This window comes from Rana temporaria, chromosome 7, assembly GCF_905171775.1.
Source record: "Rana temporaria chromosome 7, aRanTem1.1, whole genome shotgun sequence".
NCBI classification, from domain to species: domain Eukaryota; kingdom Metazoa; phylum Chordata; class Amphibia; order Anura; family Ranidae; genus Rana; species Rana temporaria.
In genome coordinates, this window is record NC_053495.1 from 211,840,649 (window position 1) to 211,857,414 (window position 16,766).

The window sequence follows — 16,766 nt, forward strand, 5'->3', positions numbered from 1 at the left end:
TGCAGCATAATATGGGCTATTAATAGTCCATACCTTTGGTGTCAGAATGTATTTTTCGCTTAATATGGAATCACTGTTTAATGTTGTCTTATGTCAATGGCCCCCCATCAAATAGATCTTAGCTAGCATTATATTATTGTCTATGGGAACAAATCAGCCGGCCCTCTATTAATGCTGCCTCTAATGGGATTCCGTTTGCCAAGAACTACGATAACATACCAACGATTAAAGTGAGACAATGACACTAACCTGGCCTCCTATCAGCATACCGTTAAGGAACCTATCAGTCTTTACAAACTACACGAGACTAAATCAACAAACACTCAGAGATGAAACTTTGAACGTACAGTTCAGGAATGTGGGCGTGCATGGCACCATGCTTAAAAAGGAGTGATGCACGGCCCCTTACCAAGCGTCCAGACGAAGCTACGCAAGTCATTTGCGAAACGCGTTGACGTCACACGCTCAGACGTCGGACACACACACACCCCTTACCAGCTGGGATCAGGTGTGGGAGGGAGCGCTAACCCGACAAGAAACCGATGATATCATCGTCAGCCTGTTGCATACCAGCACGCGCACACGCCAGTATACCAGCACTTCAGACAATCTGATCCAGTATCACGGAGATATTGATCTACATGAGGGTAATCCCTCGAGGCGGTACCTTTCTTACAAGGTGTACACAGTGTCTGATCGTGCTACTCAAAGCCTTATTAAGGAGCCATATATATGATCTATATATATAGGATAAATCCTCTCAAATGATATGGAGAATCTCCAACACAGCCCACCAACTCTAAATACGTGGATGTGGTAAGATCGTTCCACTAATTACTGTTTCAACGCTAAACTGCCTTCATTTGAACTGGTTGCATCTTGAACTACACTTCAGAGTTGTACCTCTCTCCAGGAATGATATTGTGCCCAGTTACATTTATGATCTACGAGTGAGACTACCCAGATATATGACCTAGCGGTCTACTACTTATTATGCCATAAACAGTTTTGTTTCTAGTCTCACTCGCTACTTTTGAGGACACTCCTATTTATATTTTTATTGCTGATAGGTCTATAGCTCTCCAATCATAGGATATTTTCCTCCCCATTCACGGGCCCTGACAATTGATGTATGCACAGACCATCACTTATGGAATATATACTATCATAGAAAATATCAGTCACACAAGGTGGCTTTCTTGGGTAGTTAGCTGCTCCCCCCTCCCTGCAGTGTCACCTCTGTGGTTTGCTCACCATTTATTTGGCTATGCCAATACAAATGTGTCTAACACTTTTTCATTAAATTAACTAATAGGGAATTTTCCCGGTGAGTCACCACAGAAGTGATACTTCTTGTGTCCGGACTGTCTGAGTCTTATTGTTATATGTCTGTTATTGTTTTATGTTTGTTTGTCTGATAAATTCACAACCGCTATTGCGGGAGCTTCTTGTTTCATCAAATAGCTCTGCCACATTTTCAATTTGTATTTACAGTTGATCGATTTTAATCATGTTATGTAACTAATTAATAATTCATTAAATTTAATATTTTTGCATAAATTGAGTATAGTCCGTATTTTGCCTACAGTAGCCTCTCGCCCAGAGGTAACCTTACCCTTTAGGGTCACCGTTTGGGCACCTTGTATATTTTCATAGGACAAGGACCACTTCCCTCCCGGCCAATAGCAAAGTGACGTCCAGGAACGTCCAGCAGGATAACATGCCGGCGCGCGCCCGTGGGGGAGTGTAGCGCGGCGATCGGTGGTGCGGTACGTCAGTCTGACACGGCGGAGGCTCTTTACCACGTGATCAGCCGTGTCCAATCACAGCTGATCACAATGTAAACAGGACGGGCCGCTGATCGGCTCTTCCTCACTCGCGTCTGACAGACGTAAGGAGAGCCGATCGGCGGCTCTCCTGACAGGGGGGTTTTGCGCTGATTGTTTATCAGCGGACCCCCCCCCCCCCACGGATGCCCACATTGGACCACCAGGGAAGCCCCAAGCATGTAGATGGTCAGGTACATCCCCCATGGCCATCCACATATGCAAATTTATGCCAAATAAGTGCCAATCAGTGCCCATAAATGGGCACTGATTGGCACCATTGTGAAACACCTTAAATCTGTGATGCCCAGCAATGCCACCCATCAGTGTCATCCATCAGTGTCCATCAGTGCCACCTATCAGTGTCACCTATCAGTGCCCATCTGTGCCCACCTATCAGTGCCCATCTGTGCCACCTTTCAGTGTCATCCATCAGTGTCCATCAGTGCCACCTATCAGTGCCCATCTGTGCCCACCTATCATTGCCCATCTGTGCCACCTATCAGTGCCACCCATTAGTAACCCATCAGTGCCACCATAAGTACCCATCAGTGCTGCCTATTGGTGCCCATTAGTGCTGCCTATTGGTGCCCATCAGTGCCACATACCAGTGCCACCTATCAGTGCCCATTAGTGCTGCCTATCAGTGCCCATCATCAGTGCCACCTCATTGGTGCCACCTCATCAGTGCCTCCTTATCAGCGCCCGTCATTGAAGTAGAAAACGTATTTACAAAAAATAACAGAAACAAAGAAAACTTTTTTTTTCCAAATTTTCTGTCTTTTTTTTTTTTTTGGGCGCAAAAAAATAAAACCGCAGAGGTGAAATACCACCGAAATAAATCTCTATTTGTGGGAACAAAATGATTTAAAAAATTGTTTGTGTACAGTGTAGCATGACGGCTCAAATGCCATTCAAATTTGCGAAAATTGGCCTGGGCAGGAAGGTGTAGAAGTGCCCCCCCCCCCCCCCCCCGGTATGGAAGGGGTAACGTCAGCGATCATCTGGGGGGAAAACGCACATCGCGAAGAATCCGCGGTCACCATCGTTGTCACCACCGAGAGAAAAGAGCTACAAACCGCATTCTACAATCCGCCACTTCAATTCAAACACACTAAAACTTTATAGAATAAATATGTAAAAAGACACACAAACAATGCCCAGCAAACATTCCGATCATCCGCGGCCGGGACCCCTGTGATCGCCGCCGCGGGCCGGACATTCCTGATCATTTCAGGATCGGAAGTCTCACCTGCTGATATTGATTTGGCCACCAGATGGCGATGTCACCCAGCATTACATTACTAATAAGAGACTGCTAGAGAGCGCAGTCATTACTCTTTTAGATTAGAGACTGTCACCATGCAAGGTGTAGGAGCCTCAACTTTGGCCCCCGACATCTCCCAAGGGCCCCACATAATATTCAGAATATAAAAGAAAACTGTCAGATACTTCAGACATCCCAGAAGGGACAGCTAGAGACTGCAGACCTGTAACAGGGGTGGTGGAGGGGATAGAGGGGGACCTGCAACGTGAGACTGCTAGAGCCTCTTTATAAATGATCGATTCCCCTCCTGACTGCTGGGCTCTGATTGGGCGGCTCAGGAAGTGATACTGATTTGGCCACCAGATGGCGCTGTCACGCTGTGTTCTTATAATACACCAGAGATTGCCCACATGCAAGGTGTAGGGAGCCTCACCTGTGGCCCCTGACGCCTCTAAAGGGCCCCACCCCCACATAACACTTAGAATATAACAGAAGAACATTGAAAAAGGTTCCCCCTTGTCCCATGATATGGAGCGCGCGGTGGCGGTGTGTGTGATGGAGGAGGGGTCCTCTCTGCCCCCCCCCCCTCCCCCGTACAATGGCACTACGATTACCTTGGCATCCAGGATCTTGTCCCACTGCGGCGTCAGATAATACATGATCCCGGTGACGGCTCCTTCCAGGGTGATCCCGCGGATGAAGAGGATGGTGAGGACCACATAGGGGAAGGTGGCTGTGAAATAAACCACCTGGGGGGGGGCAGAGAGGGGGGGGGCAGAGAGAGCAGAGAGGGGGGGGGCAGAGAGAGCAGAGAGGGGGGGCAGAGAGAGCAGAGAGGGGGGCAGAGAGAGCAGAGAGGGGGGCAGAGAGAGCAGAGAGGGGGGGCAGAGAGAGCACAGAGGGGGGCAGAGAGAGCAGAGAGGGGGGGCAGAGAGAGCACAGAGGGGGGCAGAGAGAGCAGAGAGGGGGGGCAGAGAGAGCAGAGAGGGGGGCAGAGAGAGCAGAGAGGGGGGGCATAGAGAGCAGAGAGGGGGGGCAGAGAGAGCAGAGAGGGGGGCAGAGAGAGCAGAGAGGGGGGGCAGAGAGAGCAGAGAGGGGGGGACAGAGAGAGCAGAGAGGGGGGGCAGAGAGAGCAGAGAGGGGGGCAGAGAGGGGGGGACAGAGAGAGCAGAGAGGGGGGCAGAGAGGGGGGGGACAGAGAGAGCAGAAGGGGGGGGGCAGAGAGAGCAGAGAGGGGGGGCAGAGAGCAGAGAGGGGGGCAGAGAGGGGGGGACAGAGAGAGCAGAGAGGGGGGACAGAGAGAGCAGAGAGAGCAGAAGGGGGGGCAGAGAGAGCAGAGAGGGGGGGTCAGAGAGAGCAGAGAGGGGGGGCAGAGAGAGCAGAGAGGGGGGGCAGAGAGAGCACAGAGGGGGGCAGAGAGAGCAGAGAGGGGGGGCATAGAGAGCAGAGAGGGGGGGCAGAGAGAGCAGAGAGGGGGGCAGAGAGAGCAGAGAGAGCAGAGAGGGGGGCAGAGAGAGCAGAGAGGGGGGCAGAGAGAGCAGAGAGGGGGGGCATAGAGAGCAGAGAGGGGGGGGCAGAGAGAGCAGAGAGGGGGGGACAGAGAGAGCAGAGAGGGGGGCAGAGAGAGCAGAGAGGGGGGGCAGAGAGGGGGGGACAGAGAGAGCAGAGAGGGGGGCAGAGAGGGGGGGACAGAGAGAGCAGAGAGAGCAGAAGGGGGGGGCAGAGAGAGCAGAGAGGGGGGGCAGAGAGCAGAGAGGGGGGGACAGAGAGAGCAGAGAGGGGGGACAGAGAGAGCAGAGAGAGCAGAAGGGGGGGCAGAGAGAGCAGAGAGGGGGGGTCAGAGAGAGCAGAGAGGGGGGGCAGAGAGGGGGACAGAGAGAGCAGAGAGGGGGGGACAGAGAGAGCAGAGAGGGGGACAGAGAGAGCAGAGAGGGGGGGACAGAGAGAGCAGAGAGGGGGGTCAGAGAGAGCAGAGAGGGGGGTCAGAGAGAGCAGAGAGGGGGGGGCAGAGAGGGGGACATAGAGAGCAGAGAGGGGGGGACAGAGAGAGCAGAGAGGGGGACAGAGAGAGCAGAGAGGGGGGGACAGAGAGAGCAGAGAGGGGGACAGAGAGAGCAGAGAGGGGGGGCAGAGAGAGCAGAGAGGGGGGCAGAGAGGGGGGGACAGAGAGAGCAGAGAGGGGGGCAGAGAGGGGGGGACAGAGAGAGCAGAAGGGGGGGGCAGAGAGAGCAGAGAGGGGGGGCAGAGAGCAGAGAGGGGGGCAGAGAGGGGGGGACAGAGAGAGCAGAGAGGGGGGACAGAGAGAGCAGAAGGGGGGGCAGAGAGAGCAGAGAGGGGGGGTCAGAGAGAGCAGAGAGGGGGGCAGAGATGGGGACAGAGAGAGCAGAGAGGGGGGGACAGAGAGAGCAGAGAGGGGGACAGAGAGAGCAGAGAGGGGGGGACAGAGAGAGCAGAGAGGGGGGTCAGAGAGAGCAGAGAGGGGGGTCAGAGAGAGCAGAGAGGGGGGGCAGAGAGGGGGACATAGAGAGCAGAGAGGGGGGGACAGAGAGAGCAGAGAGAGCAGAGAGGGGGGGACAGAGAGAGCAGAGAGGGGGACAGAGAGAGCAGAGAGGGGGGGCAGAGAGAGCAGAGAGGGGGGACAGAGAGAGCAGAGAGGGGGACAGAGAGAGCAGAGAGGGGGGGACAGAGAGAGCAGAGAGGGGGGGGCAGAGAGGGGGACAGAGAGAGCAGAGAGGGGGGGACAGAGAGGGTGAGCAGAGAGGGGGGGACAGAGAGAGCAGAGAGGGGGGGACAGAGAGAGCAGAGAGGGGGGACAGAGAGAGCAGAGGGGGGGCAGAGAGAGCAGAGAGGGGGGGCAGAGAGAGCACAGAGGGGGGGCAGAGAGAGCAGAGATGGGGGCAGAGAGAGCAGAGAGGGGGGACAGAGAGAGCAGAGAGGGGGGGCAGAGAGAGCACAGAGGGGGGGGGCAGAGAGAGCAGAGAGGGGGGCAGAGAGAGCAGAGAGGGGGGGCAGAGAGAGCAGAGAGGGGGGGCAGAGAGAGCAGAGAGGGGGGGCAGAGAGAGCAGAGAGGGGGGGCAGAGAGAGCAGAGAGGGGGCAGAGAGGGGGGCAGAGAGAGCAGGAGAGAGCAGAGAGGGGGGGCAGAGAGAGCAGAGAGGGGGCAGAGAGAGCAGAGAGGGGGGGGTGCAGAGAGGGGGAGAAAGAGAGAGCAGAAAGGGGGGAGCAGAGAGGGGGGCAGAGAGCAGAGAGGGGAGGGGGCAGAGAGAGCATAGGGGGGGCAGAGAGAGCAGAGAGGGGGGCAGAGAGAGCAGAGAGGGGGGGGGCAGAGAGCGCAGAGAGGGGGGCAGAGAGAGCAGAGAGGGGGGGCAGAGAGAGCAGAAGAGAGCAGAGAGGGGGGGCAGAGAGAGCAGCGAGGGGGCAGAGAGAGAGCAGAGAGGGGGGGGGGGGCAGAGAGGGGGGGCAGAGAGGGGGCAGAGAGAGAGCAGAGAGGGGGGGGGCAGAGAGAGCAGAGAGGGGGGGCAGAGAGAGCAGAGAGAGCAGAGAGGGGGGGCAGAGAGGGGGCAGAGAGAGCAGAGAGGGGGGGAGAGAAGGGGGGACAGAAAATCAATTTATAAATAATTCCATTAAATACAAAAGTCTCTTCTATTGTGATAAGAAAATGTTCCCTAAATGATGTCACAGGGAGGCAACCGATCCATCTGGCCCCGCCCCCCAGGGCTTGACCTACGAGTTACATACTACTGACCCCTACACTCTGCATTACATACTACTGACCCCTACACTCTGCATTACATACTACTGACCCCTACACTCTGCATTACATACTACTGACCCCCGCACTCTGCATTACATACTACTGACCCCTACACTCTGCATTACATACTACTGACCTCTGCACTCCACATTACATACTACTGACCCCTACACTCTGCATTACATACTACTGACCCCTGCACTCTGCATTACATACTACTGACCCCTACACTCTGCATTACATACTACTGACCCCTACACTCTGCATTACATACTACTGACCCCTACACTCTGCATTACATACTACTGACCCCTACACTCTGCATTACATACTACTGACCCCTACACTCTGCATTACATACTACTGACCCCTACACTCTGCATTACATACTACTGACCCCTACACTCTGCATTACATACTACTGACCCCTACACTCTGCATTACATACTACTGACCCCTACACTCTGCATTACATACTACTGACCCCAACACTCTGCATTACATACTACTGACCCCTACACTCTGCATTACATACTACTGACCCCTGCACTCTGCATTACATACTACTGACCCCCACACTCTGCATTACATACTACTGACCCCAACACTCTGCATTACATACTACTGACCCCCACACTCTCCATTACACACTACTGACCCCTACACTCTGCATTACATACTACTGACCCCTACACTCTGCATTACATACTACTGACCCCTACACTCTGCATTACATACTACTGACCCCTACACTCTGCATTACATACTACTGACCCCAACACTCTGCATTACATACTACTGACCCCCACACTCTGCATTACATACTACTGACCCCAACACTCTGCATTACATACTACTGACCCCAACACTCTGCATTACTTACTACTGACCCCAACACTCTCCATTACATACTACTGACCCCAACACTCTGCATTACATACTACTGACCCCTACACTCTGCATTACATACTACTGACCCCAACACTCTGCATTACATACTACTGACCCCCACACTCTGCATTACATACTACTGACCTCTGCACTCTGCATTACATACTACTGACCCCAACACTCTGCATTACATACTACTGACCCCAACACTCTGCATTACATACTACTGACCCCTACACTCTGCATTACATACTACTGACCCCTACACTCTGCATTACATACTACTGACCCCTACACTCTGCATTACATACTACTGACCCCTACACTCTGCATTACATACTACTGACCCCAGTACTCTGCATTACATACTACTGACCCCAACACTCTGCATTACATACTACTGACCCCAACACTCTGCATTACATACTACTGACCCCTACACTCTGCATTACATACTACTGACCCCTACACTCTGCATTACATACTACTGACCCCTACACTCTGCATTACATACTACTGACCCCAACACTCTGCATTACATACTACTGACCCCTACACTCTCCATTACATACTACTGACCCCAACACTCTGCATTACATACTACTGACCCCTACACTCTGCATTACATACTACTGACCCCTACACTCTGCATTACATACTACTTACCCCAACACTCTGCATTACATACTACTGACCCCTACACTCTGCATTACATACTACTGACCCCTACACTCTGCATTACATACTACTTACCCCAACACTCTGCATTACATACTACTGACCCCAACACTCTCCATTACACACTACTGACCCCTACACTCTGCATTACATACTACTGACCCAACACTCTGCATTACATACTACTGACCCCAACACTCTGCATTACATACTACTGACCCCCACACTCTGCATTACATACTACTGACCCCAACACTCTGCATTACATACTACTGACCCCAACACTCTGCATTACTTACTACTGACCCCAACACTCTCCATTACATACTACTGACCCCAACACTCTGCATTACATACTACTGACCCCTACACTCTGCATTACATACTACTGACCCCTACACTCTGCATTACATACTACTGACCCCTGCACTCTGCATTACATACTACTGACCCCTACACTCTGCATTACATACTACTGACCCCTACACTCTCCATTACATACTACTGACCCCCACACTCTCCATTACATACTACTGACCTCTGCACTCCACATTACATACTACTGACCCCCACACTCTGCATTACATACTACTGACCCCAACACTCTGCATTACTTACTACTGACCCCAACACTCTCCATTACATACTACTGACCCCTACACTCTGCATTACATACTACTGACCCCTACACTCTGCATTACATACTACTGACCCCTACACTCTGCATTACATACTACTGACCCCTGCACTCTGCATTACATACTACTGACCCCTACACTCTGCATTACATACTACTGACCCCCACACTCTGCATTACATACTACTGACCCCCACACTCTGCATTACATACTACTGACCCCTGCACTCTGCATTACATACTACTGACCCCTGCACTCTGTATTACATACTACTGACCCCAACACTCTGCATTACTTACTACTGACCCCAACACTCTCCATTACATACTACTGACCCCAACACTCTGCATTACATACTACTGACCCCAACACTCCGCATTACATACTACTGACCCCAACACTCTGCATTACACACTACTGACCCCTACACTCTGCATTACATACTACTGACCCCAACACTCTGCATTACATACTACTGACCCCTACACTCTGTATTACATACTACTGACCCCTACACTCTGCATTACATACTACTGACCCCAACACTCCGCATTACATACTACTGACCCCAACACTCTGCATTACACACTACTGACCCCTACACTCTCCATTACATACTACTGACCCCAACACTCTGCATTACATACTACTGACCCCAACACTCTGCATTACATACTACTGACCCCTGCACTCTGCATTACATACTACTGACCCCTACACTCTGCATTACATACTACTGACCCCAACACTCTCCATACTACTGACCCCCACACTCTGCATTACATACTACTGACCCCTACACTCTGCATTACATACTACTGACCCCTACACTCTGCATTACATACTACTGACCTCTGCACTCCTCATTACATACTACTGACCCCAACACTCTGCATTACACACTACTGACCCCTACACTCTGTATTACATACTACTGACCCCTACACTCTGCATTACATACTACTGACCCCAACACTCTGCATTACATACTACTGACCCCTACACTCTGTATTACATACTACTGACCCCTACACTCTGCATTACTTACTACTGACCCCAACACTCTCCATTACATACTACTGACCCCTACACTCTGCATTACATACTACTGACCCCCACACTCTGCATTGCATACTACTGACCCCTGCACTCTGCATTACATACTACTGACCCCTGCACTCTGTATTACATACTACTGACCCCAACACTCTGCATTACTTACTACTGACCCCTACACTCTCCATTACATACTACTGACCCCAACACTCTCCATTACATACTACTGACCCCAACACTCTCCATACTACTGACCCCCACACTCTGCATTACATACTACTGACCCCTACACTCTGCATTACATACTACTGACCCCTACACTCTGCATTACTTACTACTGACCCCAACACTCTCCATTACATACTACTGACCCCAACACTCTGCATTACATACTACTGACCCCAACACTCCGCATTACATACTACTGACCCCAACACTCTGCATTACACACTACTGACCCCTACACTCTGCATTACATACTACTGACCCCTACACTCTGTATTACATACTACTGACCCCTACACTCTGCATTACATACTACTGACCCCAACACTCCGCATTACATACTACTGACCCCAACACTCTGCATTACACACTACTGACCCCTACACTCTGCATTACATACTACTGACCCCTGCACTCTGCATTACATACTACTGACCCCAACACTCTGCATTACATACTACTGACCCCCGCACTCTGTATTACATACTACTGACCCCTACACTCTGCATTACATACTACTGACCCCTACACTCTGTATTACATACTACTGACCCCTACACTCTGCATTACATACTACTGACCCCAGCACTCTTCCTAACCTCCTTCCTTATTTTGGGGGGGGGCCTCCTAGGGGGGGAGGGGGGGCCTCCTAGGGGGGGAGGGGGGGCCTCCTAGGGGGGGAGGGGGTGGAGCCTCCTAGGGGGGGAGGGGGGACGGTCTCACCTTCCCGGAGGATTTCACCCCTCGGATGAGGCACAGGAACACCACGACCCAGGACAGTCCGAGACACCCCAGGATGGGCAGCCGAACCTCCCCGAAATTCCCGATGTCGTCCGACAGCTTCAGCACGTAATTCCTGGAAGACAAAACGTCACGGGTGAAACGCGCGCGCCTTTGTACGCCGCGCCTGCACAGGTCAGCACCGGGGGGGGGGGGGGGGCATTTCTCTCCGGTGTTATAAGTGAGAATGATACTTTGTAACAAATCTTATCCTCTTTGTATCGGGGGAGGGAAGCCATTGGTGTACCCACAGATGGCCCCCGGGAAATTCTTACACGTTTTCTAGTCATCTCAGCGCTGAAAGTGTCTTATCGCCGCATCTCACGCGCTTTGTTCTGCACGCCGACTGCTGGGGGGGGGAGGGGGGAGCGCCCGGGCGCCAGTCATCGGAACAATAAGACAAAGTCCATTCAGATCACCGATGGAAATCGGCACCCCCCTCCCCCCCCCCCGGAGTACAATGCCAGGAAACCGCCGCGTGCCAACCCAGATCTGTGCCACCCGCATTCCATACCAAGGGCCCCTCCACATTCCACACCGAGGGCCCCCCCACATTCCACACCAAGGGCCCCCCCACGTTCCACACCGAGGGCCCCTCCACGTTCCACACCGAGGGCCCCCCCACGTTCCACACCGAGGGCCCCTCCACGTTCCACACCGAGGGCCCCCCCCACGTTCCACACCGAGGGCCCCTCCACGTTCCACACCGAGGGCCCCCCACATTCCACCCCGAGGGCCCCTCCACATTATACACCGAGGGCCCCTCCACATTCCACACCGAGGGCCCCTCCACATTATACACCGAGGGCCCCTCCACGTTCCACACCGAGGGCCCCTCCACGTTCCACACCGAGGGCCCCTCCACATTATACACCGAGGGCCCCTCCACGTTCCACACCGAGGGCCCCTCCACATTCCACACCGAGGGCCCCTCCACATTCCACACCGAGGGCCCCTCCACATTCCACACCGAGGGCCCCCCCACGTTCCACACCGAGGGCCCCCCACATTCCACCCCGAGGGCCCCTCCACATTATACACCGAGGGCCCCTCCACATTCCACACCGAGGGCCCCTCCACATTATACACCGAGGGCCCCTCCACGTTCCACACCGAGGGCCCCTCCACATTCCACACCGAGGGCCCCTCCACATTCCACACCGAGGGCCCCCCACATTCCACACCGAGGGCCCTCCACATTCCACACCGAGGGCCCCCCCACATTCCACACCGAGGGCCCCCCCACGTTCCACACCGAGGGCCCCTCCACGTTCCACACCGAGGGCCCCCCCACGTTCCACACCGAGGGCCCCTCCACGTTCCACACCGAGGGCCCCCCCACGTTCCACACCGAGGGCCCCTCCACGTTCCACACCGAGGGCCCCCCACATTCCACCCCGAGGGCCCCTCCACATTATACACCGAGGGCCCCTCCACATTCCACACCGAGGGCCCCTCCACATTATACACCGAGGGCCCCTCCACGTTCCACACCGAGGGCCCCTCCACGTTCCACACCGAGGGCCCCTCCACATTATACACCCCTCCACATTATACACCGAGGGCCCCTCCACATTCCACACCGAGGGCCCCTCCACATTCCACACCGAGGGCCCCTCCACATTATACACCGAGGGCCCCTCCACATTCCACACCGAGGGCCCCTACACGTTCCACACCGAGGGCCCCTCCACATTCCACACCGAGGGCCCCCCCACATTCCACACCGAGGGCCCCTCCACATTATACACCCCTCCACATTCCACACCGAGGGCCCCTCCACGTTCCACACCGAGGGCCCCTCCACATTCCACACCGAGGGCCCCTCCACATTATACACCGAGGGCCCCTCCACATTCCACACCGAGGGCCCCTACACGTTCCACACCGAGGGCCCCTCCACATTCCACACCGAGGGCCCCTACACGTTCCACACTGAGGGCCCCTACACGTTCCACACCGAGGGCCCCTACACGTTCCACACCGAGGGCCCCTACACGTTCCACACCGAGGGCCCCTACACGTTCCACACCGAGGGCCCCTCCACATTCCACACCGAGGGCCCCTCCACATTATACACCCCTCCACATTCCACACCGAGGGCCCCTCCACGTTCCACACCGAGGGCCCCTCCACATTCCACACCAAGGGCCCCTCCACATTATACACCCCTCCACATTCCACACCGAGGGCCCCTCCGCGTTTCACACTGAGGGCCCCTCCACATTCCACACCGAGGGCCCCTCCGCGTTTCACACTGAGGGCCCCTCCGCATTCCACACCGAGGGCCCAACCCACTCAACCCTGCTAAATAGGACTGCTGTATACCATGTACCGCCATCAGGGGGGTACAGGCATTACACCTGTAAAGGGCCTGATGGTACCCAGGGGCCCGGCTGGCCCCCCTCCCATTTTTTTTTGCATTACACCTGTAAAGGGCCCGATGGTGCTCAGAAATTGTGACCTGGCGCCCCCGGGGGGAAGCTTAGGCCTGCAGAAGGCCGCAATACATACAAAGCTTTAATACAGAGATAAGAATACATGGACAGGAAAGGAACGAGAGGAGAAGGAGGAGAAATGTTCCGTATCTGGAAATATAACAGAACAGATGGGCGGATCCTGTGCTTGAAATATATAAATAAAAAATATATAAAAAAAATGCCGGTAATTGAAGCCGCGGCTTTGCGGCCTTCTGCAGGCCTAAGCTTCCTTCTGTGATCTGGCGCCATCTTGTGGTGGCCGTTGGCATTACAAATAGTTACATTACAAGCAAAACGGCCGTTCTAATGTGTTTTCACGGCCATCTCCTTCCCTCCAATTAGAACCCCCAAACATTATATATATTTATTATTCTAACACCCTAGAGAATAAAACGGCAATACTTTCTGTCCCACCTTCCTCTTGTCCAACCCCCTCTGTCCCGCCTCCCTTGTCCCACCCCACTCTGCCCCTCCTCCCTTGTCCCACCCCACTCTGCCCCTCCTCCCTTGTCCCGCCCCTTGTCCCACCCCCTCTGCCCCGCCTCTTGTCCCATCTTCCTCTGTCCCACCCCTTGTCCCGCCTCCCTTGTCCCACCCCCTCTGCCCCGCCTCTTGTCCCACCTTCCTCTGTCCCACCCCTTGTCCCGCTTCCCTTGTCCCACCCCCTCTGCCCCGCCTCTTGTCCCACCTTCCTCTGTCCCACCCCTTGTCCCGCCTCCCTTGCCCCGCCCCCTCTGTCCCGCCTCTTGTCCCACCTTCCTCTGTCCCACCCCTTGTCCCGCCTCCCTTGTCCCACCCCCTCTGCCCCGCCTCTTGTCCCACCTTCCTCTGTCCCACCCCTTGTCCTGCCTCTTGTCCCACCCCCTCTGTCCGCCTCTTGTCCCACCTTCCTCTTGTCCTACCCCTCTGTCACGCCTCTTGTCCCACCTTCCTCTTGTCCCACCTCCATTGTCCCGCCCCCCTCTGCCCCTCCTCCCTTGTCCCACCCCCTCTGCCCCGCCTCTTGTCCCACCTTCCTCTGTCCCACCCCTTGTCCCGCTTCCCTTGTCCCACCCCCTCTGCCCCGCCTCTTGTCCCACCTTCCTCTGTCCCACCCCTTGTCCTGCCTCCCTTGCCTCGCCCCCTCTGTCCCGCCCCTTGTCCCGCCTCCCTTGCCCCGCCCCCTCTTCCCCGCCCCTTGTCCCACCTTCCTTTGTCCCGCCTCCCTTGCCCCGCCCCCTCTGCCCCGCCCTTGCCATCACCCACCTCCAGTACTCCTCGCTGGGACTGGTCCTCTTGAGGGTCTGGTTGAGGATGGAGGAGAGGTCCTGGTGGGAGGTGAAGTTGGTGGAGTTGATGGAGGGGTCCAGCACCCCGACGCAGTTCGCCGTGTTCCATTTATTATTGCAGTAGGTCCAGGGGAGGATCCGGTTCATGGACATGAAGAAGTAGTAAAACGCGATGCAGATCACCACGTTGTAATAAATACCGATGTAGGTGGAGACGACCATCATCCCGTACCCGACACCTGGGGGGGAGGGGAGGGGGAACGAGGGGTTAATGATCGGCAACCGGACAATCCGCAGGGATTAGAAATAGGATGAGCCGCGTGGTGTGGGTGGGGCTGCATGGTGTGGGCGGGGCTGTGTGGTGTGGGCGGGGCCTTGTGGTGTGGGCGGGGCCCCCGTGGTATTCTATCTGATACTAAAAAGATACAGTCATGTGAAAAAGTAAGTGAACCCCAAGGATGTAGTGGACTGTACTATACAGAACTGTACTATACGGGACTGTACCATACGGGGATGTACTATACGGGACTGTACGGGACTGTACTATACGGGACTGTACTATACGGGACTGTACTATACAGGACTGTACTATACGGGACTGTACTATACGGGACTGTACTATACGGGGCTGTACTATACGGGGCTGTACTATACGGGACTGTACTATACGGGGCTGTACTATACGGGACTGTACTATACGGGACTGTACTATACAGGACTGTACTATACGGGACTGTACTATACGGGGCTGTACTATACGGGGCTGTACTATACGGGACTGTACTATACGGGACTGTACTATAGGGGACTGTACTATACGGGGCTGTACTATACGGGGCTGTACTATACGGGACTGTACTATACGGGACTGTACTATAGGGGACTGTACTATACGGGGCTGTACTATACGGGGCTGTACTATACGGGGCTGTACTATACGGGGCTGTACTATACGGGGCTGTACTATACGGGGCTGTACTATACGGGACTGTACTATACGGGACTGTACTATACGGGACTGTACTATACGGGACTGTACTATACGGGGCTGTACTATACGGGACTGTACTATACGGGACTGTACTATACGGGGCTGTACTATACGGGGCTGTACTATACGGGGCTGTACTATACGGGGCTGTACTATACGGGACTGTACTATAGGGGACTGTACTATACGGGACTGTACTATACGGGACTGTACTATACGGGACTGTACTATACGGGACTGTACTATACGGGGCTGTACTATACGGGGCTGTACTATACGGGACTGTACTATACGGGGCTGTACTATACGGGACTGTACTATACGGGACTGTACTATACGGGGCTGTACTATACGGGACTGTACTATACGGGGCTGTACTATACGGGGCTGTACTATACGGGACTGTGCTATACGGGACTGTGCTATACGGGACTGTGCTATACGGGGCTGTGCTATACGGGACTGTACTATACGGGGCTGTACTATACGGGGCTGTACTATACGGGACTGTACTATACGGGACTGTACTATACGGGACTGTGCTATACCGGACTGTACTATACGGGACTGTACTATACGGGACTGTGCTATACCGGACTGTACTATACGGGACTGTACTATACGGGACTGTACTATACGGGGCTGTACTATACGGGGCTGTACTATAGAGGACTGTACTATACGGGACTGTACTATACGGGGCTGTACTATACAGGGCTGTACTATACAGGGCTGTACTATATGGGACTGTACTATACGGGACTGTACTATACGGGACTGTACTCTACGGGACTGTACTATACGGGGCTGTACTATACGGGGCTGTACTATACGGGGCTGTACTATACGGGACTGTACTATACATGACTGTACTATACGGGGCTGTACTATACGGGACTGTACTATACGGGACT

General features: G+C 54.2%; 1 protein-coding gene across 2 annotated transcripts in view; it reads right to left on the bottom strand.

The window, feature by feature from the left end:
• The window catches only part of SLC6A9 (solute carrier family 6 member 9), a 175,358-nt gene that overhangs the window by 24,136 nt on the left and 134,456 nt on the right, over positions 1 to 16,766 (bottom strand). For both annotated transcript variants that reach the window (XM_040360969.1, XM_040360970.1), the window contains 3 exons: positions 14,839 to 15,100; positions 11,057 to 11,189; positions 3,708 to 3,842 (listed from right to left, as the gene is read on the bottom strand). In XM_040360969.1, coding sequence (XP_040216903.1) covers positions 3,708 to 3,842; positions 11,057 to 11,189; positions 14,839 to 15,100 — 530 coding nt within the window. The remainder of the gene's footprint in view (positions 1 to 3,707; positions 3,843 to 11,056; positions 11,190 to 14,838; positions 15,101 to 16,766) is intronic.